This window comes from Phocoena phocoena, chromosome 17 (genome assembly GCF_963924675.1).
Source record: "Phocoena phocoena chromosome 17, mPhoPho1.1, whole genome shotgun sequence".
Taxonomy (NCBI): Eukaryota; Metazoa; Chordata; class Mammalia; order Artiodactyla; family Phocoenidae; genus Phocoena; species Phocoena phocoena.
The window spans coordinates 44953638-44981625 of NC_089235.1; the positions used below are offsets into that span (position 1 = coordinate 44953638).

At 38.8% G+C, this 27988-nt stretch overlaps 1 protein-coding gene across 1 annotated transcript in view; it reads right to left on the reverse strand.

Moving 5' to 3' along the window:
- RGS22 (regulator of G protein signaling 22) overlaps positions 1 to 22246 on the reverse strand; it is a 170976-nt gene extending 148730 nt beyond the window's left edge. The window contains exons 1-3 of the mRNA XM_065895144.1: positions 22186 to 22246; positions 21688 to 21716; positions 8058 to 8120 (exon numbers count right to left, since the gene is read on the reverse strand). Coding sequence (XP_065751216.1) covers positions 8058 to 8120; positions 21688 to 21716; positions 22186 to 22246 — 153 coding nt within the window. The remainder of the gene's footprint in view (positions 1 to 8057; positions 8121 to 21687; positions 21717 to 22185) is intronic.
- Between the last annotated feature and the right edge of the window lie 5742 nt (positions 22247 to 27988).

Genomic DNA, 27988 nt, shown 5'->3' on the forward strand with positions numbered 1-27988 from the left:
ATAAACCCCACCCCTGGTGCAGTGACCCTGCGAGGCAACTCGAAACCCAGAGCTTCTCCGTGAGGAGCAAAGGGTTCAAACTCCACATCAGACATCCCAACTTTAAAGACCTGCGCATGAGAAACGAGCCCCTGATTTTGAAAATCAACAGGGCTCACATCCCAAGACATGAACTGAGATGTGAGACAAGGAAAAGTGGTCCTACAGTCAGCACATAAGTTGAAATCATATTTAGTCAAAACTATCCCTTGAAATCCTTGAAAACACTTAGTATCATGTTGTTCTATCTTTCAAGAAGTTTATCACAGTCAATTTTTCCTCTGACATTGAAATGTGTCACTACTTCTTTATTTAGGCACCAGATAAAGCGGTGGCCTTGTGTTTAAAGCTCATGTTATACAAAACTATGTATGTTTACCATGAGAATCACCCTCAGCAGAAGAAGATGACTACACTAAGAGGCAAGAGGGATAAGAGCCACTGAGGGAGTGGCAGATTCTCATCTTCCATCTCACACGCTCTCTAGGATGTTCACAGACTGGTCTATGTGTGCTTGCGGACTGGTAAACAGTCACCCTCACTCTTTAACTCACCCTCGCTCACTCTGCAGAGCACGAATAATTCATTTTGAGTAATAACGCGTGTATAAGGCAAGTCCACTTTAACCCACGATAACTACAACAGAAGTATATACAAACTAGAGTGATGGCACAGAAGGATTTGTTAACTATCTTTAGGAAATTAAGGAAGTTGTATAGGGAAACCTGAGTCTGGAAGAATAAACAGACAGTCCCAACAGCCAGATGAGGGAGAGAAGGGAATTCAGCAAAAGAAATAGCAAGTGTATCGAGATACATGCACCAACAATAGACAAGGAGGGCCTTCCCTGGTGGCGCAGTGGTTGAGAATCTGCCTGCTAATGCAGGGGACACAGGTTCGAGCCCTGGTCTGGGAGGATCCCACATGCCGCGGAGCAACTAAGCCCATGAGCCACAACTACTGAGCCTGCGCGTCAGAAGCCTGTGCTCCGCAACAAGAGAGGCCGCGATAGTGAGAGGCCCGCGCGCCGCGATGAAGAGTGGCCCCCACTTGCCACGACTAGAGAAAGCCCTCGCACAGAAATGAAGACCCAACACAGCCCAAAATAAATTAATTAATTAATTAATTAATTTTTTAAAAAAATCAGAGAGAACATTTCCCGGCTGTGGTCAGAGGAAGTCCTGACTACTGAATAAAGGCACAGCGAGATGCAACATTGGTGCCTTTGAAGATGGGAGAATGAGGCTAAGAGCCAGGGAAGGCAGGGCTTAAAAAAAAAAAGAAAGAAAGAAAAGAACAATAGACAAGGAGCACCAGACAACAGGCTGCTTTTAAGGACCTGCAAGCAGTTTGACGTTGCTGAAGCTTAATATTCGAGGGGAGAATAACATGATGGAAGCCTGGAGAGAAAGGCAGAGGACAAGTTCACCAAGGACTTTCTACTTATGCCATAACTCTCAACTTACTCTCTCAAATCAGTGATTCTCAGAGGGTGTCCCTGGACCAGCAGCATCAGCATCACCTAGGAACCTGTTAGAAATGCAGATTCTTGGGCCTCGCCCCATAATCAGAAACTCTGAGGGTGGGTCCCAGTAGTCTGTGTTTAACAGGCCCTCAGGTGATTCTGAGGCATGCTCAAGTTTGAGAATCATTGCTTTAGAATGATGGGGAGCCACTGCAGAGTCTTTAACTGGGGGGAGACAGAATCCAGGTTGAGCAAACTTCAAAGCCCACATTCTGTTTCCTACTTCATGCTGACTTTCATGCATGTTCATATACATGGAAGGGCTGGCCATCTATGGTCTATACCATCTATGATCTATAGGAGAAAGAACCCTGGGCTTTATTCTCCGAAGTCCTGTTGTCTGCTTAAGAAGAATCTCTCTCACACGTCATGTCCTCTTGTTTTTACCGTTTCTAAGCTTATCTACAAAAATTCCTCAAATTAGTTTAGTATGTGACAATAAAAGACACGTAAAGTGGGGGAGATAGAAATGAACGATGGAGGAAGACTTTCCCTCAGAAAGCTGAGTAGGCTGATTTAGAGAACACTCAGCTTTTAATCATATGATAGGAAAAATTTTCAGTTTGAGCCTCAAACCCAATCCTCTGCAAGCTGTTACAGACTGCTCTTTCCCTTACTTAATTTTCTTATTTCAAGGGTATCATTTTCCAAATGTTCTAAAACGAATTGACCTGAAGGTGGTGAAAGCTAACTTTGTAGTACCAGTCATCCATGTGCGAAAAATATTTTCACAGAAAAAGCAAGTGCATGAAAATATTTTTACCACAATAAATTGCTGGTTCCACATTTCTTTGAAAAGAGGAGGGGAAAAAAAACCTGTGAATAATTAGTGATGTGCTTTAACTGCCAGCCCAGCACCACTGAAACTTAACGGGTGCCAAATTATTTAGCTGAACAGTATTTAAATTAAAAACTAATGACTAGGTTAATTTAATACATGTTCATCTCTGCTCCAACTCTGTCTCTACTAATTGAGCTCCAAAGCTATATTTTAAACATGCATCTTAGTCAGTGAATGAGAAACATCTGACAACTTGAATATAACAAGTCAGTTACCAATAACAACTTCTTTTAATCTAAGTTTTATTGTCATTTTAGATGCTTAACCATAAACTATTTACTGGACATATTCACCAGTGGGATGGAAGGAATAATGTGCCACATAAAATGCATAGGAAATATCCTTAGTTCAAAAATGAGTTACATTAGGTAATTTGAGCGCTTTATGTTTGAGCTACAAGGCTTATCAAAACACCCATAGGAACAAATGCTGAACTAAGCAGTACTACCTAGGGCTCCAACAACACCTTTAAAAATCAGTCTCTGAGTATTTAAATCTTGGCAGGGGAAGACCCAAGTCCTTCATCCCCACTTCATCCCACCCATTCCCCAAATCCATACTCTCTCTCTTTCTCTCTCGCTCTCCCCTTACCCAACAATCTAACATATAACTCCTTCATAAAGCTGCAAGAAATTATAATAGTTTACAGATTTTAAAAAAGTGTGGAGAATCATTCCAAAAAGAGAAGTTATGGTAAAATTCCAAAGGCACATAGCTAAGCACGGTCTGGCAAACACATGACATACCTATCCTTGCAAGGAGGGTAGAGAATAGGCCACCCCTTCAGCTTCTGCAAACCATAAATGTCACAAACATTCTAAACCACCCACAGAGGACCAACCTAAATCTGTATGTGGGCTCATCTACTCAATCCCACAACAGTCACTGAGCATAAAACACACAAAGCAAAACCAAAAGGAAAAAAAAGTGTTTTCACACTATAGCACAGAAGAAAATTTAATAAGCAAACACTTGTCCATAAAGAGTTGACAGCAAAAAAAAACCTCCCAGACACGAAATGAAAACAATATCTGAAAGTGAACCTGGCACCAGAACAAACGGAATGAAGTTATGAAAGCGAGGATTTGGAAAGTGCCATAATCATTTATAATAGCAGCAACTGTCCTGGATTCCCCTCGTCAAAAAATAACATGGAGGCAGGCTACCAGCCATCAATTTCTGGATCTTACAATGTGTCCCAAGGGTGTTATGGTGTAATAGAAAGAAATGGTGTAGGAGACAGAAAGCCTGATTCCTAGGCCCATTTGCGCCACAATCCAGTTATGGGACCTTGGGCATTGCACTACAGATGTGAAGGAAATCTCAGAAATCTAGACGACTTAAGAGCTCTTTTAGAGAGAGACTGTTATAACATGTGTCTACACTCTCGGGCTTAGGTGTTGGGCCTTTTTTTTTGGAAGGTGCAGGTGGTAGAGAAGTGGAGGCAAATTAGAAGGTTTATTTATTTACTTCAAGGATCTTACATGGAAGACATAAAAATAAAAAGAAAATCGTCCTCAAGAAGTTTAGGGAGATACAGAAGAAAGGGACCTATCCTGGCCCCAGGAAATTTACGGTATTAACTCCTGAGATTAAGAAATACACACTTAGAGGAGAAGAAATTAATCAAATTTTCTTTGGCTGACAAAGTCTAATCTCCCACCCAGTACATATATCCCCTATAAAATACTGCCCCAAATGATTGCCTATACCTGAATATCTTCAATCACAGGGAGTTTGGTCCTGCACAAGCCAGCCCATTCTATTGTTAGAAAACAATCTTTAAACATATTTCTTCTAGTGAGTGAAAATCAATTTCCTCATAAATGTTGGCCCTGGTTCTGCCCTCTAGCTTCACAGAATATGTTAACCCTTCTTCCTCAATCAGAGCTTCAAATACTTGGAAAGAGCTCTTCATTACAACACTTTTACCCATTCCCAAGCCATGTTCAACACCCACTCGTCTTTCAACCCTCACTCATCTGACATGGTTTCCAGAGCATCCATTAACTGAATCTTATTGAGTCTGCTTTGGCAGAGCAACTCTTAACATACCGCATCAAGAATGCAACACAATATTCCAAATGAGGTCTGACAATTCAATCCGATTCAAAAAACCATTTACTGAGCGCCTGCTATGCTCCAGACTAATATTTTTCTTGATCTTAACTACATTTCTATTAATGCACCCTAAAAACACATTAGCTTTGTTTGTTTTAGCCCATTTCAGACTACCATGACAAAAATGAGACCAGATTCTGTTATCCAAACTATTAGTTTATCCCTCTGCTGCCATTTCTATAGTCACTACAGTGCAGTAAGACAAGTTTTTGAGCCATATGGACTTGACTGGACCCTGTCACTTACTAGCTGAGTGACCTTAAGCTGGAAAAACACTGGTTCACTTGCAATGTTTCATCCAAGTCTCCGATAAAAAATAATTTTTAAACGTCAAAGCCAATGACAGATTTGCATGGGACAGACTATCCTCTAGAATGACAATGATCCATCAATCCAATTAAAGAGTGACCACGCCTCATGTTTCAGGAATGGATGACAAGATGGGCTAGTCAGTGAGAGAAAGGAAAGAGAAGCACTAATTCTGTGCCAGGCACTTAATGTACATTACCTCGTTTCATAACAATCTTGTATGATAGTTGTATTGTTTTGGTAGAGAAAGGAATCGAAGAATTAGGTAATTAAGGAACGTGTCTAAGATCACGTGAGTAATGAGTGGAGGGGCTGAGCACAAACAGTTCTGCCTGCCCCCCTTTCCCAGCCACTACACTGGGAGATGAGCACAGGAAGAGCACGTGTGGTTAAGGAGAGGGAGGGTAATTGGGGGAACCAGGAAAGAGCGCACAGGGTGACATAAGAAGTACGAAGCTAGAGACAAAGCTAGAAAGGCTCTACTGAGGCCATGTTGCAAAGAGTCCATATTAAGGAATTTGGATTTCAATCTGTCGTCTGTTAAGAGTCAACCCCTTCTAGTTGTGATTAGTGAACTCTTTCAAATATTTCAGAACGAATTTCACAGATCATGATAGGGTTTTGCAGACAAATACAGCAGCATAAGTGGAGCATGTGTTTGGTGTATTGTTTTAGACAAGGTTGGGAGGGAAGGCTTCCTGAACAGAAGTGATAAAAATCAGAGAGAAAGTGATACAGATATCTCAGGGAAGAGCCTTCCAGGCTGAAAGACCCTGAGTACCTTTGGCATATTCATGTCTGAGAAACATAAAGGCGGCCAAGCTTTCCAGTTAGGCTGGAAAAGAATTAACGAGGGGAAGAGGCATAGGAAATAAAGACCAAGAGATGGCAAGAGTCAGGTCATAGAAGATTTTAGACTTTATTCTTAGTGTAATGAGAAGCCGCTAGACCAAGTTCTGAGCAGGAAGTAACATGGTTCAATTTGTTATCATTATTATTATTTACTGAAATCCTAATACATTAAATTTATTGTTCCCTAAAGTCCCAGTTCAAAACTATCCAAAAAACAGAGACAGAGATTAGTTTGGCTAATTCTCAGTAAACCCATGCTGGCTTCTAATTCTTAGCTAAGTGCTCATAAACCAAACATTACTAATCTGTTCTAGAATCTTGCTAAGAACTTGGTGTAAGAATCCATTATTCCTTCTCCTCCCTGCCTCCAAATTCTTTTTGAAAACCTGTGACATTTCCCCTCCTCCCATCTTATGGCATGAAGCATGGGTAGTTAATAAGTAGATTGTGTGGTACCAAATGTAAATGCAAAGGAAGGAGAGGAAGAGAAACAGAGACAGAGAGAGACAGAAAGAGAGAGAGAGACAGAGAATGTAAAAGCAGAAGAATTTGGAGAGACAGAAAAGAGAGAGAAGTGGCCCAGGTGGGCTGCATGGGACATATGAAGGGGCGAAACTGCTGGGGAGGGATGAAAAACATTATTGCAGAGACAGAGTTCAACAGAAACCACATTCAGTCAATTCAGCTAAAGCCTTGAAGCAAATGTACAAAAAAAGGTCACATCTATTCTAACTGGATGGCAGGACTTCAGCTGAGTTTTTCTTACGTTTGAAGTTAATTTTCTATACTATTGTTATATTTCTTCTATAATTTAAAAATATTTTTAGAAAGAAAGTTAGGCAGGGGAATTTATTTTCTAAAGCAAGTCAAAGTCAAGATAATCATAAATCTTGAGACAATGAAATGTAAATCTTGAGAAACTGAAATTAGACCCAATATAAAGATTTTTCTTTTTAAAACTTCACAAAAATGTACTTTTTTTGGAGGAAGAATGGATAATGCAGAGCCTAGAGGAAAGACTACATAATCCAGAAGAGCAAAATTCCGACAACTTTGTGACTCTGCTGGGTTTTTTATAATATACAATTAGACAACAGAAGTTGAAGAGTCAGACCACAAAACAATCTCCAGGGGTGTCCTGCAACGTGGCTCAAGCCTGATGCTGGAAGGGGAGAGCGTGGCTTGGTGTCTCAACCTGACCCCCATAATGGTCCCAAACACCTAGCATGCAAGTGGAGGAGAAATCCCAAATTCTTTTTGGAAAAAAGGAAACACAACAAACATGCATGCATAGATACATACATATACACAAAAGCTAATCTAGACAAAAAAATACATCTAATACGTTCCCTTCAAAAATCATTTTCAGTGGTTGGGCTTTAAGAGATTACTCATTTTAGGGTCCAGTCCCTTTAAAAGTATTTGTGACTTTTTATATTTCATATTTTGCCTAGTAAGAATTTGAATGAAAAAAGTTTCCATAACAATAATAAAAACCTTTTCTTATCTAACTTTCTTTCATCTGACATTCCTGATGAACTTTATTTCTATACAACAGTATAAGTGGTTTTTTTTGTTTGTTTGTTTGTTTTTGTGTGTGTGGTACACGGGCCTCTCCTGCTGCTGAGCACAGGCTCCGGACGCGCAGGCCCAGTGGCCCTGGCTCACGGGCCCAGCCGCTCCACGGCATGTGGGATCCTCCTGGACCGGGGCACGAACCCACGTCCCCTGCATCGGCAGGCGGACTCCCAACCGCTGCGCCACCAGGGAAGCCCAGTATAAGTGTTTTTAATGCATCCCCATTTCACTTTTTCTAAATCCCTCAATACTTACTCTACCAGTCACAGCTGTCTAAGACCAAAAATCTCTTATTTGGCATCTACCTATGTTACACCAACGTCTCGAGTCTTATTTACTATCGATATAAAACGCTAGTTTCCTTAAACACAAATTCCACTTTAATATCTGTCCAAGAGGATGACAATAATTGCCTAGAGGCAAGAAATTCAGTTTCTTAAATTTTTTTTATATTCTCTCCTTATCACCTCAGTTCAAAGTGTAAAATGATACCCAAATACAACTGTATCTGATTTTGTACAGAATGTTTTTGATTGTTCGAAAAATACCAGGTTTTTTTTTTTTTCTTTCTTTCTTTACTTTTATCGTAGTATAACTGACCCAGCTTCTTCAATTCCCAAATATGATTCAAACCCAAATGATTAACTCCATAAAAAGGCAAAACTTTATCTAAATGCTTTAATTAGTATTTAAAAAAATATCATCCCTGATAACTTTGTTTCACAAGATAATCCAGTGTTTACAATATTTTGCTTTGATAATATATTCCACAGAACATAATAATATACTCACTGGAAGGCTTAGGAATTCATTAAAGTAGTCCACAAGGAAATCATCTCTTGCCAAAGAATCTTCCTGCAAAAAAACAGAAACAATATTATGCTTACGCTAAAATGTCTTAAAACATGCCAATATTATTCTCTAATTCTGATACCAACAGAGTATAATGTAGATCTTCAAATCGTTTTCAGTCAGTCAAGAGTGAACCCTCACTATAAATGGAACACAGTGTTACAATCTCTGGAAGGAAGAAATAAGAAAATAGAATGGAGCATCCTCTTAAAAGGCCTTGCCACTTGTACTTAGCTGGAAAACAGAACACATGAGAAATACAGCACGATGCTTAAAGAAACGTCAACAAGTACAAAATACTACACACAGCAAATTTCCCATGGACTTATTAAAAATATTTATTTCATAAAAATAAAGGCAGAGTCAATAAAGACAGAACCAGTGTTTGGGGTTAAGATGAAACTCAGAATGAAGAATTTCATGAATTGCCTAAAAGAAGTGATAAACTAAGTGAAGGAAATATTCCACTGCCTCCCCCTTAGAATGAGACAGTTTTAGTAATCTGGGTCCTGCGTAACTTTTGCATGAAGAAACTTTCACAATGCATGTGTTCTACGAATAAGGATTGTATACATTTTTTTCCCATAACTATCTCATCCACCAACATAGTCACTTTTAAAGTTGGCAAAATTGGAAAGCCACTGCCAATAACAAAGTCTCTCTTCCAAATAAAACACCTTATTTTATTAGTAATTGTTTCTATTGTGTCAAAAGCACATCATCACATACCCTGTTGTACAGTACGTGTGTTTATTTTGTTATTCATAATTATATTTCAGTTTCACAAATCTAACATGAAAGTTGACAATATGACACAATGCTATTATTTCCATATGGCTGATTATTTTCTTCTTATACAGGTCAACTTTTAGAAATTTGTTGAAGTATAGTGTGAAAGTATAAGGAAGATATTATAGTATATTAACACCTACTTTGGAAAACAGATTTTCAGGGTAGTTTCTTTAAGTAATTGCAGTATCGGAATAGAGTTATGAACAATCACTTATAGGATTTATATCAAAGAACTTAGTAAAGATCTGAACTGGTTAGAACAACAACTAAGGATTTAGTTTACTAAAAATCTCAGCTGATTAAAACAACAACAATATAAAACTCAGGATCTCACAAACATACTACCCTCATAGTGGTACTTTAGTAATAGATGCTCAAAAAAATTCTGATTGGCAAAGGTCAAATACAGCAGAACAAGGCAGATAACATTTGGTGGAGGCTAAAAGTTTAATCAGCTTTCGAATTTCACCTTTCAGAGTTACTTTAATTTTCATTTAGCAACCTAATAAAGAATTCAATAAATATTTTTAGGCTTTCCCGGGTAAATTTCCTAGGTAAAGACATTGTACTACAATAAGGGTGGCCAAATTTTACACTACTGGGCTCATGATCAAAAATCCACAGATGGGAAAGTTGAGTATTTTAAATTAGTAACTGTAATGGAGTACAGTCCCTGTTAGTTTTTCTAAAATAGTCATTTTGTTTTTAATTTTTAGCTATAAAACAAAACTGTGTATTTCATAAATACACATAGACCTAAATGCCACCTAGAATTTGGTCAGTCACATTGTCAGAAATTTCTAGAGAATCCTCAGATTCATATATTCATTTCCAGATGCCTCACACTTCGAAGAGACTCTAATCAATGCTTTCCAAGCCACCTGTGATGAAGTTCCTGTTTCGTTTTGTTTTCTCCCTAATCGATTTCAGACAGATAACTTTTGTAAAATACAATAAGAATGAATTATTAGAAAGTGAAATAAAAATATACATAATACAAGCCCAACATTTTTATTATTAAATTCAATACTCTGTCAAATTACTGTAAGGTTTCTAAACATTTACTCTCAATTTCTGAACTCATCTCCGGATAGATGGACAGGAGTTCTCAGGTGGTACCAGCCCACACACCTGACTCCAGCAGCAATGCCCTAACCCTTGGCAAGCAATTGCTCTCAGCTCCCTCAGGTCCTCCTGAGGCACCACACGAGAGGGCATCCCCTGGGTGTTCAGTCACATCCTCAGTTTGCACTTACAACCATGGACATTATTATTCAAATACATCAAAATCTGTATTTCTTTTCTGAAACTGTGTCTTAATTTCTACCAATATTAAACATAAGTGCTTCTGCTGATATCAGGGCAGTTAGTTCCACAATGGAAATAAGTGTAGCCTTCAAGTGCCATCTGCTCAATCCTCTTGTCACACGTTAATGGGAAGTCCTGCACCTCTCTAAATAATTGAGCATATCTTCCCACTGCAGTTTCTAGTTCACTGTGTTCTGATATCTTGTCACATCAGTAACAAAGTCTTGTGAACCTATGAGGATCTGATAAACCCTTTATTCTCCAAACCCTTTAGTTTAAAAAAAAATTTTTTTAAGGCCTTGATCTGGAGAAGCAGCTCAGTTACTCTCAATAAATTTCCACAATCCAGTCACTTGGCTGTAGTAAAATGAACTAAGTCTCCATATTCAGGTTTAATATCTTCCAAATAACCAATAAACTGGTGATGATTAGTGGTACAATCAAGAAGAAAATTGAGTTACAATCAATTCCTCCATTACATCATTCCATGAACCTGGCTGCAAATTTTGCAACACAGATTCTCTGCAGAATGATGCAATGAAAGGCAGGAACACTTTTTCAGAATTGGATGCACTCTTGAAAAACCTGTTTTTTCATGTATTACAGGTGTGCCATCTGTGAAAGTGAAGTCAGCTTTTCCATTTTTAGTCCAGACTTCTCAAATTTCTTCCTGACAGAGGGTTAAACAAAAATAGTTTATATGTGCTTGCTAATTATAATAGGTAAAAAATTTTATTGCTTAAAAAATCATTTTGCTGGACTCTCAAATGAGATAAACTACAATTTCTTCACAACTCTAAAAGATGCAAGATATACAGAGCCCTTCTAAACAAGAAAGAGGAAATGAGATAAATACAGACAAAAACCATAGTCCAAGAAAGAATACAATACATGCCATAAGAAAATTACAACATAAAACGTTTCCTCCCAAAGGAGGGAAAGGTATTATTTGGTAGGGGGAATCAGAAAAGAATCAAGTGGGGAAAATGGCATTTGAATTGTATTTCAAATAACTTAAAATTCTATATTTAGAAGTATACACATGAGAGGCAATAATGCAGAGTAAAGAGAGAAATGCATGAGGAAAGACAGGTTGGAAAGCAAAACATAGTAAAGGTAATCAGTTAGCTAATGGCACAACTAGAAAAATAATCCAAGTTTCCAACTTCCTTTTAAGCCATTCACACATTAGCCAAAGCCATTCATCTAATTTCCAATGCAGAATCCTGAACTAACACACTTTAGACTGGGAATGCTATCATCGACCAGGAGATAGGTATAATTTTGGAAATAAGGTCTAAGCCTATCAGGATGGACCTATTTTTGCTTCTTCTTCCTAAAGTACATATAAATTCTTTCTTTTCTCCTTTCTAAACAGGCCAGTCACTAGACCAGAGCCTCCCACCCGGTATGGCCATGACACGTGGTGGTGTGCAGACAATGGAATTCAATGGGTCAAGTGAAAGTGGACCTCTTCAGACCTCAAGGCTACCAGGCACAGTCAGGGATGGCTGGTGCTCCCAGGATGGTGACCTCTGGTTGTGGGCAAACTTGTTTGGGACTCCTCAGATCCAACTCCTTTCCCTGGAGTCTGTGATTTATCAGCCACATCCCACACCCAGACACTGAGCATAGCCAGAGAGCTGCTCAAGCCCCTGGACATGGATTTATTAGCTAGCTGCAGAGCATACCACTGCGCTATGAAGCTGCTGGAGGAGTTTCTGTTTGAGATGTCCAAGAAGACAGTTCACAGCCAAAAGGTGTTAACAGCTTGAAGGAAAGGAGGAGGGGAGACCCTGGAAGGATGATGGCCCCAAATCTGGCCTTCACATACAACAGATATTTCTGTCTACTGGCAACTGATGGATCCTTGTAGTAGTATACCAGCTAGATACAAGGCAATCACTTGAAAAATATATGCATATACTGCATTATAGAGTTTCATCATTATTTTGAAATAACTGAAACATTTTATTGACTTCTAAATTTGTTTTTCCTAAGAAATTTTAACATTATATTTGTCATGAAAAGAGGGAGTACTGTTAAATTTAAAATTTAATTTCAACTTCTGCAGTTTTGAATGGTTGTAAAAAAGTCTAAAAAATGTTAATACCTATTAGGAGATACAGTTTCTCACCAAGAGAGACTATACAAGAATATTAAAAGCTCAACATTGAAAGTCTTGATTAGAAATTACATACAGTCATCTCAAGCATAAAACCTAATATTAAAAAGTTATGCACCTCAGGGGACTGCCCTGGTGGTCCAGTGGTTAAGAATCTTCCTTCCAATGCAGGGGACGTGGGTTCGATTCCTGGTCAGGGAATTAAGATCCCACATGCTGAGGGGCAACTAAGCCCGTGCGCCACAACTAGAGAGCCCCGCGTGCCATGACGACAGAGCCCAAGCAGTCTGGAACCCACATGCCACAACTACTGAGCCCACGCCCTCTGGAGCCCACATGCCACAACTAGAGAGAAGCCCATGCACCACAACTAGAGAGAAGCCTGCGTGCTGCAACGAAGACCCCGTGCACTGCAACGAAGAGCTTGTGCACCACAACGAAGAGCCCACGTGCCAAAACGAAATGATCCCACATGCCACAACTAAGACCTGATGCAGCCAAAAATAAATTAAAAAAAAAATTTTTTTAAAGTTATGTGCATCAAAAAAGGAAATTAAGAAAATAATTCATTTCAGTAGCAGAGAAAAGAATAACAACCAAGGAGGCAAAGACTTGTATATTGAACTAAAAAATTGCTGAAAGCAATTAGAGAAGATATATATAAATGGAAACACATGCCATGTTCATGGACTGAAAGACCATATTGCTAAGATGACAATACTACCCAAAGCAATCTACAGACTTAATACACTCTCCATCAAAATCCCAATGCCTTTTTTTTTTTTTGCAGAAATGAAAAACCCATCCTAAAATTCACAATGAATTTCAGACTGCAAACATCCAAAATAATACTGAAAAAGAACAAAAACTGAAGGATTCATATATCCTGATTTCAATACTTACTACAAAACTACAGTTATCAAAATAAAGTGGTACTGGCATAAAGACAGACATACAGACCATTGGAATAGAAAAGAGTCCAGAAATAAATCCTCTCATATATGGTCAAATAATTTTCAACAAGGGTGCCATGACAATCCAGTGGAGAAAGGACATTCTTTTCAACAAATGGTGCTAGGCAAACTGGATAGCCACGTGCCAAAGAATGAAGTTGGACCTTTCCCTATACCATATACAAAAATTAACTCAAAATGGATCAAAGACCTAAACATAAGGGCTAAAACTATAAAATACTTAGAAGAAAACATAAGGATAAACCTTCATGACCTTGGATTTGGCAATGGATTCTTAAATATAACATCTAAAGCATGAGCAAAAAATAAATAAATAAATGGGACTTCATGAAAATTAAAAACTTTTGAATCAAAGGACTCTACTAGGAAAGTAAAAAGACACACTACAGAATGTGAGAAAATATTTGCAAATCATATAGCTGATAAGGGTTTAATACCCAGAATATACAAAGAACTAACCTAGAAAAAGATAAAAAACCACAAATTTTTTAACGGGAAAAGGACTTGAATAGACATTTCTCCAAAGAAGATATACAAATGGTCAATAAGCACATGAAAAGATACTCAACAACAATAGCAACAAGAGAATGCAAATCAAAACCACAACAAGATATCACTTCACATCTACTAGGATGGCTATGATTTTTTTAAAAAAATGAAAATAACAAGTGCTGGTGAGAATGTGGAGAAATTGGAACCCTTGTGCATTACTGACAGGAATGTGAAATGGTACAGCCACCATTCCTCAAAAAGTTAAACGTATAATTACCATATAATCCAGCAATCTACTTCTGGGTATAAGAAGAACTGAAAGCAGGGTCTCATACAGATATTTGTACACCTGTGTTCCTAGCCCCATTATTCACAATAGCCAAAAGGTGGAAATAACCCAAATGTTCACTGATGCGTGAAAGGATAAACAAATTATGGTATGTATATATAATGGAATATTATTCAGCCTTAAAAAGGAATGAACTTCTGATACATGCAATGACATGGATGATCCTTGAAAATGTCAGGCTAAATGACATAAGCCGTACACAGAAGGACAAATATTGCATTATTCCACTTATATGAGTTACCTAGACTAGGCAAATCCATAAAGACAGAAAGTAGAATAATGGTAACTGGAGGCTAGAGGAGGGGTAATGGGAAGTTATTGTTTAAAGGGTACAGAGTTTCAGTTTGGGATGATGAAAAAGTTCTAGAGATGGATAGTGGTGATGGTTACACAATGTGAATGTGCTTAACGACATTGAAATCATACACTTATAATGGTTAAAATGTTGTTTAATTTTATGTATATTTTACCACAATAAAAAATTATGTACATGCCAGAATCATGCAACAACATGGAGAATCTCAAAAACATTATGCTGAGCAAAAGTAATTTTACGCAAAAGAAAACTAACTGTATGATTCCGTTTGTATGAATTTGAATCTATAATCCAATGGTGAAAAAATAGGACAGTGGTCTTTGGGGAATGGAGGAAGAATCAACTGGAAGGAGGCATGAAAGGACTTTCTAAGATTATGGAAATGTTCTATATTTGATGGAGGTTTGGATTACACAGGTGTATACATTTGTCAAAATTTGTCAAATGGGACTCAAAAGTTTTCCATTTCCCTGTGCATAAGTTTTACCTCAACGTAAGAACCATAAACTAATACTGAACACTAGTTTATGATATAAAATGCTGAAATATTTAAGGGTGATCTGTATCATATCAATGTCTGCAGCTTATACTCTGAAATGCATAAAAAAAATAAAATGGATTAATGGACAAATGGTGTGATGGACAGACGGACAGAAACATGAAAAAGCAAATGTAGCAAAATGTTAATAACTGTGAAACCTTGGTGATGGGTATATAGGTATTCACCATACAGTTCTTTTAACTCTCCTATATGTTTAAATTTTTTTCATTAAAAAAAATGTTGGGATGGGGGGACTTACGTACAAGGAAACAATATCATGTTTCTCTGCACCTACGGACAGCCTTCTTAGCCTCCTGTGTACTAAATGACAGATCCCAAATCATTATCCTCACGTCTAGAATCAGTCCCTGGTTATCTGACAATCTTCTGACCACTACCCTGCAATCCCATGCACTAATGGTCAGACCCCTGGGACCTCTGCTTCACCCTTCTGCCCATAACATGCCAAACCTCATCTTCCTATCTCTCCTTATCACCATTACAGTATAGATCAATCTTCCTAACACCACCACAATCAATACAAGAGTTCCACCTGTCTCCCAATCCCCCATCCTTTTCTAACACACAAAAAAATGGCTTATGATGAATGCAGTTTGGTTCCTGCCCAACTGTCTAGCCTCATCTCATACTACCATGCTCCAGTCATAGCAATTTTTTTAATAGTTCTGCACCTTGGCGCATGCTGACTATTCTACTTGGAAAATCTTTTCTCCTCTAAAAGAAGAGAAGAAATGTGATGTTTCCCCTATGATATGCTTCCCCTATAATAACTTTTAATACTTCAGACTGTAATTGTGTGTTTAGATATCTCAGTCTCTGGACTGTGAATTTCTGGAGGAAAAAGACTGTTTCTTACTCACTTTGAAAATTCCCAATACTAAAAGAATCTGAAAAAGAATATATATGTATAACTGAATCACTTTGCTGTACTCCTGAAACTGACATATCACTGTAAATAAACTATAGTTCAATAAAAAAAAATCCCAATGCTTCAGATAATAGATGCTTACACTTTTGTTGAGTGAATGTTTGAATGATTATACTGAGGACATGAAACCTAAAGAGAAGAGACTGATAACCTAAGAAAGACTCTAATAAAGCAACATCAATAAAATAAAAAGCACAGATGTTGCCAAAGAAAAACAAAAAGAGAACACAAGGGGAAACAAACTTCACAAAGTGGCTTATTGAAAGTGTATCTTGCATAGATCCAAGGCACTCTGGAAACTTAAGAGCCAAAAGCCCATTTATCAGATCCTCATGGGATCGCAAAATTGTATATTGTATTATGAATATAGTTTATGAAGGAAGGAGAAAATATGAGTGGCTCAAGCAATGAAGAACAAAAGTATGGATCTCCTTTTATACCAAAGGTTATCATCACATATTACAATCAGCATCTACCCAGCGGTACTTTTCCATTTGGTTTCTGTTCTCACGCTCTCTCCTGGAGGAAATTCTCAAAGGCCTGGAGAAGGTAAAGGAAGCTCTCAATTCCCTTTTTATCCAATCACACTGTCTAATTATACCTACTTGGCTTCAGTCAATTCATTTGGCGAAATACCCTAAGGCTTTCTCCCTGTACAAAAGTTCTTACAATCTGATATCCTAATTTAAAAGAGTATCTCACACTCTTTATCACCTTTTCTCCCATGCCACACCTTACCTACGGATAGAAAGCTTCTCTAAATGTGCTTTTGGTTCAAACCTCAAAATTCATACTTAAATATAAACTGTGTGTCCTCATTAAAGGCCACCTCGCCAATCAGAAGGTATACAACTTTTGGGAATAGCGACAGACAGTGTGTGTCCCCAGTAGTGCCTAATATAATGAGAAGTGCAAGTTGTTGCTTAAAAATACACTTGTTGACTATCATATTGATGGAACTTCTAACGCACTTTCTGCAGTTCCAAAAAGCATTAGAGAATTTGATTCCAACCAGAGAACTGGACTCCACAGAGATGGAAGGATTCCAAACTGCCTACACTTTCCAAAGGACCTCTAGGACCAGTCTCAGTTTCCAAATGACTTGTTGGAAACACTGCTCGCACCTCACTCTGCACCCTGTTAAAAGAAAGTGAGCAGGGAAGCAGGATGGTACCTCCATCCACCTGCCCCTGCCCTCCACCACTTTCACATAACGCCACCTAGCGTGTCAACCGAGTGTGCTCTCACAGTTCATTCAACCGACTGATGTGCAGTCAGCCGTATTTACAATCTGAAAAGACAAATACCAATTGGTCATTAATGTTCGTATAATTAGACAGTCTTTTTCATGAGGACTGGAACATATGGATTTTTTTGCATATCACATTAGAATAATGAGGATATCCTCATGCTTGGGAAATGCTCTGTGTTTATAATAAATTCATTCACCCTATACAAATAACAGAATATGAATTTAAACAGACTAAAGATTAACTAAAAATAAATACCATTTTTAACAAGTAAAATACAGAAAATACTGCTTGAAACTAGTCTCAATTTTATGGTCTAAATAAAGAGCATCTGCTTTTTAAAAAAAACTCTTTTCTTTTTTAAATGGCATCTGCTTTTAAAGTTGAAACTGAGTTTTATATATCAGAAATCCTTCAACAAAATAGATCATTATACTACAAAATTTTTACTCTACAAAGACTATTTTTGAAGCATGACATATCTATCTGCATAGTTTCAATTTTTAAGGCACAATAAAAAAATATTATTTTGAATTTAAAGAGTTAAGTACTTAAGTCTTTAATACTAATTTATTTTCTATTTTAAAGTCAAAAAGAATTTTAGGGGTCACTCTAAAATTTAAACTTTTCTCAATGTATACCTAACACATAATCAAATCTCAATGTATCATAAAGCGGTCTGAACTCTACTATTCTTGCTATGACAGATTTATATTTCAATTTTTATGGAATATGAAAAAGAGTATGGCATTGAGGGAAGTAATGAAGAGAAGCATTCACTTTAATTATTTGAATTATTTACAGGAATGTTTTTATCCATTGCTTATATAATTAAAAATATATCCCCAAAGGAACTAATGAGAAAACTGAATATGTAAGATTTTTATATATATTTTCCCTGAGAAAATTATCAAAGACCAAAGTTAATAAAGACACTAAAGTAGAAAAAATGCTACTTAAAAATGCTAAAGTAGAAAATATAGAATATATATCAAATGAAGCATTGCAAAAAATTGATAAGTGAAGCAATTACACTAATTTATCAATCATCTAATAACATATTCTGGGAATTGTGCTATTAACTATAGGGAATATTAAGGTGTACTGAGTCATAACACTAGCCCTCCAGGAGTTCACAATTTTGTTAAGAAATTGCAAAATTTACAAACAAAAAGTTAAAATATATACAAGGCAATGTGTCCCTGACAACAAATGATTTATTCTAAATGTTATTCTCTCATTTGAAGACGTAGGGTTAAAATATTTTGCAGACATACTTAATAGCACTGTAGTTTTTTAGATCACTGGTTGTGAAAATGCAATAAGCAAAAAGTGCCTATGACTATGGAAGCACTTTATATTAGAATAGGACTCTGCTGCCAGTAATGGAAAACCAAGATAACACTATTTAAATAACACAAAAGTTTATTTCTCTCATGTAATTATAAGCAGTTCAGAACTGGCATACTGGCTTCCCAACATATCAGGAGCCCAGGCTCCTTTGATCTTGTGACTGTGCCATCCTCAAGATGCCACTTCTACCTCAGGATCCAAGATGACTGCTTCAGCTCCAGGATCACATCCTCATTTCAGCCAGCAAGAAACAAGACGAAGGGCATGTTCTCTCCCTTTACATTTATCTGAGTATTACAGTTAGAATGACACAGGTTCTAACTGTGGCCTGACCAGTTACTAGCTGTGTGACCCAGGGGTTAGTCATTTAATGTCTGTAAACATCAGCTTTTCAGAAGTATGACACAACACTTCTGCTTACATTCCATTGTAAGCAGAATTGGGTTACGTTTAGCTGCAAGGGAGGCTAGAAAATGTTGTAATTATTTTGGAGAGTAATATGTTTGGTATGTATTACGGAAAATGGTAGAATGGATTCTGGGGAACCAGAGATCTCTGTCACACAATTTCTTCTAAAAATATTAATGAGAAAAAAATACTTTTATACTTCTGTAAAACAGATAAATATTATGTGCAAGACATATGAATTAAATAATCTATAGATAATGCTTGGTGAGCATATGAATTTGAGGATCTGGTCACAAACTGGTCACAACTGAAAGCTGCACAGGGCTCAAAGGCAATCTGGATGATTTTAGGTTGGAAAGGTTTCATGGAGGAGATGAGCTGAACCTTGAAGCATGTGCAAGACTGTGAAACGGATGGGGAAGGGCAACTGAGACAAAACTCAACAGCAAAGGCAACGAAGCAAGCAGGGCAGTTTGGCTGGAGCAGAGGACATGTGGAAGTACTTTATAAACCTAAAATGGTATGAACATTGTCTTTATCACATAGGAAGTATTGGAAGGTAAGGTTTAAAGAAGGCTGAAACGTTGTAGGAAAGATTTTGAATGCTAAAGGGAGGCTTTTGACATTGTGGCTCTGCCAGTTACTAGATGTGTGGCCCCAAGCCAAGTTAGTTAGCCTCTGTGAACACTGACTTCCTCATCTGTGAAATGTGGGTGTTAATAACCACCTAATAGAGTTGTTTTGAGGTTAAATATTAACATGCAGCCAGCATTCAGTAAACAGTAGGATTAATAAAGCTCTGAGTAATTGAGTAACATGGTAATTTTTTAAAGAGTTAACATCAATCTGATAGCCAAGGTAGGACTGATGAGAGAAGGAAAAATATAAAGGCAGAGCAAAGCCATAGCAAGTAATCCAGCATAGCTGACGCGCAGGAGTCTGCTCTTTAAGCCTTAAGCAAAGGAAAACTGAAGTTGGCAGAGGGAATATTGGAGGCAGTGGTATCTGGGAGGACTACTGCCAAAGTCCATGCTCAGGGATGAAGGCCTGAATAAGACAGTGCTGAGGATGGAGAAAAAGATCTGGCTATGAAAGGAACCTGCTAAATGACTGCAGGTGGGAGGTGAAGAAAAGGGAAGAAAGGTTCTGATGTGGGTGACTGAATGGTCAGTGGCATCATTAACCAAAATAAGAAAAAGAGGAAGAAAGATAGAATGGGGTGGGGTGATTAATTCAGTTTAGACTACTGCAGTGATGCAGGGACATCCAGATGATGTAGGTGTCCAATAACCCAATAAATACAGAGTTCTAGCATCATAAGAGGTGTGTGGGCTTGAGACGTGTAGATTTGGGAGTCCTGTGAAATAAGAGTAGCTGAAGCCATAGAGGAGAAGAGGAGTCCTCCCAGAGAATCCTGAAGAAGGTCAACACTTTCATGGGTAAGGAAGAAAGAGAAGCCAGAAAGGGGGACATAAAAATGAGAGATGGGAGAACTGGGAGACAGTGGTACAAAGAAACCAAGAGAAAGTGTAGTGGCTAATAGAATCTTCAAGATGTTATGAGTTCCCATAAGTTGGGAAAAGACCTGGAAAGGTTAGCAGACAGCTCAAAGGGTAATGTCGCTGGGTGCTTGTCAGAGAGTTTGTGCTGGAGTTGTATGGGGAAGGGTTATCTCCAGAAACGCTTACCTACCTCCTGCTGATGTGAAGAACAGTTCAGGAAGCAGATTAAGAAATATGCCACTACACTGAGTGATGCCAAGGCAACAGGAAGATGGTTGGAGTTTCTGACACACTCTTTGTGCCTCTATTTTGGTCTCCCTCTCTCAGTGGTGGACCAAAGGTCTGGAAGGGTGAAAGTGGAAAGTACTAGCAAATGAAGCTAGCAGAAAGCCTCCATTCTCATAGCCCCTACTAGACTGTGAACTTCTGGAGACTTATCCTCAGCATCTAGCACTGCACTGTGAATACAGAGGCGCTCACGTTTTTTGAATAAAAAGTCAAAAGCAAATAAGATAATTGACCAAGAAGAGAAATAAGTGCTGTAGGACGTAAGCAAATAATCTAGAGAAGTGGTTAGAACTGCTGGAATCAAACCTTAGTAGGAATGAGGCTCTACTGCCTCCTAGCTAATGTATAAACTTGGGCAAGTTCCTTAAATACACTGCGGGAACCACAGCAGAGCCCACCACCCTAGATACAGCACTCACCTAAATGACAACAATTACAACGTACTTGGCCAAGTACTTATTATTACTCAACTCTCCAGAAGTCTGACCTAAGAACATACTTAGCACATTTTTAAAGGAATTACAACTGTAAATAGACCACTTGTTATCAATCAATGCCACCTACTAATGTTTACTGTAACCAGGAACTGCTCAGCCCCATCACAATAAAACCATGGAGATGAAGTCTACCTCTCATGGAGTCATTAACAAGTTCAGCAAAATTAAATGAGGCCATTTATGTAAAAGAACTTTAACAATGAATAGCATCCACCATAAAAGTCAGATGGCCCCTTCTTTAAAATGTACCTGTTAAAAAATAAGCAATTCTTGTACTCAGCACCCTTGTTATGAAATGGAAGCCTCTATTATACTCATTTGGCAAAAAGAAGAAAAGAAACAGCTTTTTTTTTCAATGATCTATGATTTGCTATTTTTTTAAAAAAAGCCAAGAAAAGAAAAAGTAGCCCTCTAAATTGTACTTACAAATCCTTCTTCTGTAATAGTTGGTGGCTCTGAAACAAGATAAAACATTACATTATCTCACTCAAATCTGATTTTCTTTTAAAGTAAATGAAATAATTTGAGACAGCACTTAGCCCAGCTTTATACGTGGGCAAGCTCAGTATAATCTTGGCCCTCTGTTCATTTTCTGCACATGGACTGAATTTTAAGTTGGAATTCAAGGTGGAAGTGGAGAGGAAAGGCCTCTGGAATTCAGCTTGGTCACTAATTGACTGTGACCCTGGAGTTAACCTTAATAGACGGAGGCCTCCATTACTCCCGCTGCAAAACGGAGAATTAAGCAAGATAAAATAGGACAGGGCCAACGAAGCACTGGGAAAAGGGTGAGGGGTTAAATTCCTTACAAAATGCGGTGAGAGTACTCTGGAGCCAGTGCTACGGGACGCACGGGCAGAGAAGGAAACCCAGAGGCGGTGCGCAGTGGGGCCGCCCCGCGGGCGAGAGCAGCGGCCCGCGCACCTCGGCCCCGACACCGACCCCGGCCGCCCCACCTACCGGCGGTGAGACGCCTCTCGGTCATGCCGCCGCCGCTGCCCGCGCCCCCGTCACCCGTGCGGGAACGGATGACAACGCGGAGCGGCGCGTGGCCCCGGACTGCGCCGGCTGCTGTGGCCCCGCCCGGCCCGAGTTGCTATGGAGCTGAGACAATGCGGGCGCCGAGCAGCGGGCAGTCACGCGCCTTTCGGGCCCCCCGGGGCCGAGGAAGGTACCACGTCTGCTCCCGCCCGTCCTCCTTCGGGCCAGGGCCCGGCCCCGCCGCCAACGGCTGCGCAACGACGGGCGCCCAGACCCCGGCGCTGCCACCGCTAGGGCCCTGGAGACGCATCGCCCTTAGAGCCCGAACTAGCTGGGGTCTCGTTCCTGTGGTGACTGCTGCTGCGGCCTGCTCTCCCCGCACAAGCTCCCGCACAAGCTCCGCCCACACCGTCCACAGTAAGAAAAGACCGGCTCCGAGCGGGTGCGGGGATGGAGGGCCCTCTGGCTAGTCCCGGGAAGACGAGGAAGGAAGGGAAGAGTTTTCTAGATACCGAAGGAGGGGGAGCACTCGCCACACACAGCTCTTGAGCGCGTTCAGTTCTATGAATGCCTGTATAAAAAGTTAAATATTCACGTGCTTTAGGAACCAGATTTTCCTCACACTTTTCCTCCAATCGGTTAGGGCAGCCAAATTCTCAAGAGAGCTAAGATTTTAAAATTACCGAAGGAATCATGAAGAGGGCACAATATACTGAGGTTGCCCATAGTGTATGTTCCCGGAAAAGTTATGATAGAGGAGTTTAAGTGAAGAGTGAAATTTGAAAAAAGAAAAACAATACCTCTAATTAGGAAAAAGTGAGCGTTTCTAGCAACGTCGTGGCTAACTCAGAGTTCCAGCCCAGACCTCTCCCCCTGAACCTGAGAATCCTAAATCCAGTTTCTACCCGTAGTAGCTCTTCTTGGATGCTCCCAAATCAAAATGTCCAAAGGGAAATTCACATTTTTTCCCATTTCTTATTTTCAAATTTCATCTTCTTACATAAATCCCATATTCAGTAAGCGATACCTTCTTCCACCAAGTGACTCAAGCCAGAAACACCATATTCACCCAAGCACTAGGTCCTGCCAATTCTACCTTGAAGTATTTCTGGAAATAGGAATCTTCTCTCCTTTCCCACTGACAACCAGAGTCCTAGCACAGGCTGCCATTTGGACTGTTGTAAAATACTTCCTAACTTGTCTCCCGGCCGTTGCTTCCAGTGGAGTTCCCCTTGAATCCATTCTCCATGCTGAAAGCAAAATTATCCAAATGCAAATCTGACCTACTTGAAACCCTCAGTGGCTCCACATTTGCCTCCTAGGGCCTGCAGGTGTGTGAGTGCTTAAGCAAACAAGGAGTAAGACAAGGGGTGCTGGTACTGCAAGAAACCGTAACACCTGCTTAGTTATATTTATTTCCTCTTCAGCAGTACATAGGCAAAGACAAAAAAAATAAAGCAATAAACCACTACCTTGGCCAAACAGAATCAGCGGGCCAAATGAAGTCAAGGGAGACTAGTGAGGAGAACAGGAAGGGGATGCATGAGGGAACAAATCAGCAATGGCTTTGTTGGCCCTCGTAAGGACTCTGGCTTTCATTCTGAGTGAAACACAAGCTATAGGAGTTTGAACAAAGAAGTACCACGATTTTACTTTTATTTGAAAATGATCGCTCTGGGTGCTGTATAGCAAATGCAGATGGGCCAGGTAGTAGCAGGCAAGAGCGGGTGGCTCAGAGCAGGGTAGTAGCAGGTTTGAGTAACAGGTTTGAGATGGACTCATGGATTCTGCATATATTTAAAGGTAGGGCCAAGATGATTCCCTGACAAAGTGGATGTTGGAATGAAAGTAGTTGAGAATAATTCCAAGTTTTTTGCCATGAGCAGCCGGGAGGATGGAGTTGCAATCATTGGAGATGGAGAAAGCTGTGAGAGGAACACAGGTAGGAAAGAGGTTAAGAAGCCTATTAGCCATCCAAAGCAAAGATTTTGAGTTTGCAGTTGATATAGAAGCCTGGAATTTGGGAGATATAAGTTTAAGAGTTGACATACAAACAGGCTTTTCAGGCATTTCCTTGCACCATTTTTCTGTCACCAGGGAAGCCCTTCTGGCCTTTCTTTATCAGGCTAAATTTTCTCATTCTTCAATACTCAGCTTGAGTGTCATCTCCAGAATACCTTCATGTGAGCTCCTTTCATTGACCTCTCCCTCTTACTCCTATGTAGTTAGTACAAACTCATGTCTTAAAGGGATACCCTCTACTCTCAGTGCCACTCACCAGACAGTAAACTCCTGGGGGTGAAGGAGATTCATGTTCTTTTAACCACCCAGCACCCACTACTGAGTGCCACTGCTCAGTACATATTTGTTGAAACATCTCTCCATTGCAGTCATTCTGCCCTGCTCACAGACAAGATATGTTAATTCCTGTTTTAGGTAGCCATACTGATGAGAAGTCAATAATTTGTTTTCACATTAAGTGTGGCTAACACTTATTGCACATGCTGTGGGCCTCTAATAATAACCATAACCATGGGAGATTGATATTATCCTCAACAATGTAAGAAACTGAGACTTGGACCTATAAAATTTTCTCAAAGACAAGCAAAGCCTGAAAGTGTTGAAGCCACCAACTGATCCAGGCCTGTCTCATCCAAAGCCTTTGCTCTAACAACCAGGCTAGGCAGCTTTTCTCGCTAAAAATAATCTCATTAGAGATTTAGAAAAACAGCATAAGAATCATAGAGGCAGTTACTTGAACCCAAATGCTTAGATAAGAAGCTATTCTAATGTTTTGATGATTTTTTTTGGTAACAGTTTTATTGAGATGGAATTCACATATCATAAAATTCACCTATTTAAACTGTATGATTCAGTGGTTTTTAGTATATTCAGAGTTGTGCAACCATCACCACAATCAATTTTAGAACATTTTCATCACCTCAAAGAAACCTCATACTCTTAGCTGTCACCCCTATTATCCCATCCCCACCCAAACCCTATGCACCCACTAATCTACCTTCTGTCTCTATATATTTGCCTATTCTGGACATTTCATATAAATGGAATTACACCACATGTTGGTCTTTTGTGACAGGTTTCTTTCACTTAGCATAATGTTTTTAAGATTCATCCATGTTGTGGCATGAATCAGTTCTTCATTCCTTTTTGTTGCTGAATAATATTCAATTGTATGGCTATGCCACTATTTTCCAAATTGGCTGTACCATCTTTTATTACCACCAGCAGTGGATGAGGGTTCTGATTTTACCACAGCTTCACTCGCACTTGTTATCATCTGTCTTTTTGATTCTAGCCATCCTACTGGGTGTGAAGTGGTATCTCTTTGTGGTTTTGATTTGTATTCCCCAGATGACTGTGTTTTACTTACTTTTAACACATTTTATTAAGTTTCTGCTCCCCAAACTAGCTAGTTTCTCCAAAAAGGCCTTTTTTTTTTTTTTTTACTACTAGTCTATACAATTGTTGAAAACCTAGGCAGTTCAAAACCACAAGTTTGTAATAAGACCTATATCTACATAAATGGAATTAAGTTTTTGTTTATTCTCTTCTGATTCTGGACATATTATTAGAGAATTTGAGGGATGTATTTGGGATAGACTTACTAAAACATAGACTTTGTAGTACATCTAAAGTCAATTGAGGGGAATCTTGGAGAGCATAAAACTGTGATGCAACTGCGGAACAGGACAGGAGTGATATCATGTAAAGGTGCTGTAGACAAAGAAAAATGATCAGGTCTCCAAATATGAATCATAAACCAAAAGTCACAAGGGCTGATCTGAATTGCAAGGATTCATTTGCATGAGGGCTACTCTTTGTAACCTGCTCAGGGTGAGAAGCTACAGGGATTTATCCAACGATTCTCACAGGTACTGCTGGAGAGACTGCAGTGTATGTGTAGATATCTCCTTGACGATCAAGAGCAGATTTTTCAGGCATCCTACCTGTTTAGTGATTTAAACATATTGGTCCTTCCTTGGGTTTGGTGTGGTAGAGTCAAACTTAAGCCTAGTTCCAAACCTTTCTAAATGTGAACAGGAATAGCATCAACGGGATGAAATTCATATTACCATTGTGATTTTAATTTTTGATAGTAATGGGATATTTAATAGAAAGTCTGACTGTACAAATGGACAATGGCCAGACCATGTATGACAACAGAACTTTAATAACCTCTGTAGCAACAAGCCTGGGAAGCCAAGCCACAACTTCTGCAGCAATAAGCCCCAAATGGTCAGGACTTCTTCAGTAACTGCCAGTTTCTCTCATTTTTGCCCTCACTTCCAACTCAGGATGAATCAGAGAAAACCAAATATGCTTCCCTAACTAGTAACATAGGATGCCTGTTGGATTCTAGATAGCCCACTTCCAGCTTCCCCTGTTCACAAACTCCAATCAGAGCATACCTGAAGTTCTCCCTTCTTTTCGCTATACAGTTTTCCCACTCTCTTGCCTGCCTTTGAGCCACTGCCACATGCAAATGATGGTGGCTGACTCCTTTGCTAAAACAAGCTCTGAATAAATAGCCTTTGCTTGTTCTCATTTGGGTTGTTTTCACTTATTTCCACAGAGCTAAACTATATCCTTAATTTTTACATGAATCATTTTTATTCATGAATAAATGAATCAAAATGACAGGATAATGCAGTAGAATGATTTTCCTAGGAGTTGGATAGCAACTCAACATCTGATGATATACAATACCATCCCCTATTCCAATCCCTAAAATAACTGCAGTTGTGGCAGTTATAACATTTACATATTGTTTCTTTACATTTTGTTTTTGATAATCACTGATTCTTTCCTTTTTGTGAAATTACATATCAATACTGGATAACAGCTACATATACTCCGTATCACATTTAACTAGAAAACAGCATTCTTTTTTTAATTTTTTCATTTAACAGTTTAATAATTTTTTGAAGAAGGAACATAATTAGTTTAATACATTCATTAGGCAATTTCTTAACTTATTCAAGATAACTACCCTCTGGACCTGCTGGTTTAGATTTATTCTAATTGTCAATATATTCCATTACATTACTTTGTTTCTTTCACAAACTGATGAGATAATTCAGTTTTTTAATGCTTCTCTAAAGTTTTAAAACTCTAATATTGCTCTAGGGTTTTGTAATTTTTACAAATAGAGAATACATTATTTTTTTCTTTTTCTCCTCCTTTTTTTTCTCCCCTCCTCTACTTTTTTTTAAAAATGAATTTGAGCTCTAAGGGATTTTTTGACCTTTGTGGGGCTCTCCTGCAGGCCCAGCACCTAGAACAAAACCTGCCGTGATATAGTAAATGCTCAATAAATATGTGTTGAATTAGTGAATTATATTTAATGAAGAAATAAAGATTTTATTATTGGAAGTTATAAAATAAAACAACAATAAGATACCACTACAGACCTTTTCAAAAGGTCAAAATCCAAACACTGACAACACCAAATTGCTGGTGAGGATGTGGACCAACAGGAACTAACCACAACATTGCTGGTGAGATGGCAAAATGTTATAGCCACTTTGGAAGACAGTTTGGTGTTTTCTTATAAAACTAAACATACTCTTACCATATGATCCAACAATTGTGCTCCTTGGTATTTACCCAAAGGAGCTGAAAACTTATGTCCACACAAAAACCTTCACATGGATGTTTATAGCAGCTTTATTCATAATTGGCAAAACTTGGAAGCAACTAAGATGCCCTTTGGTAGATAGATAAA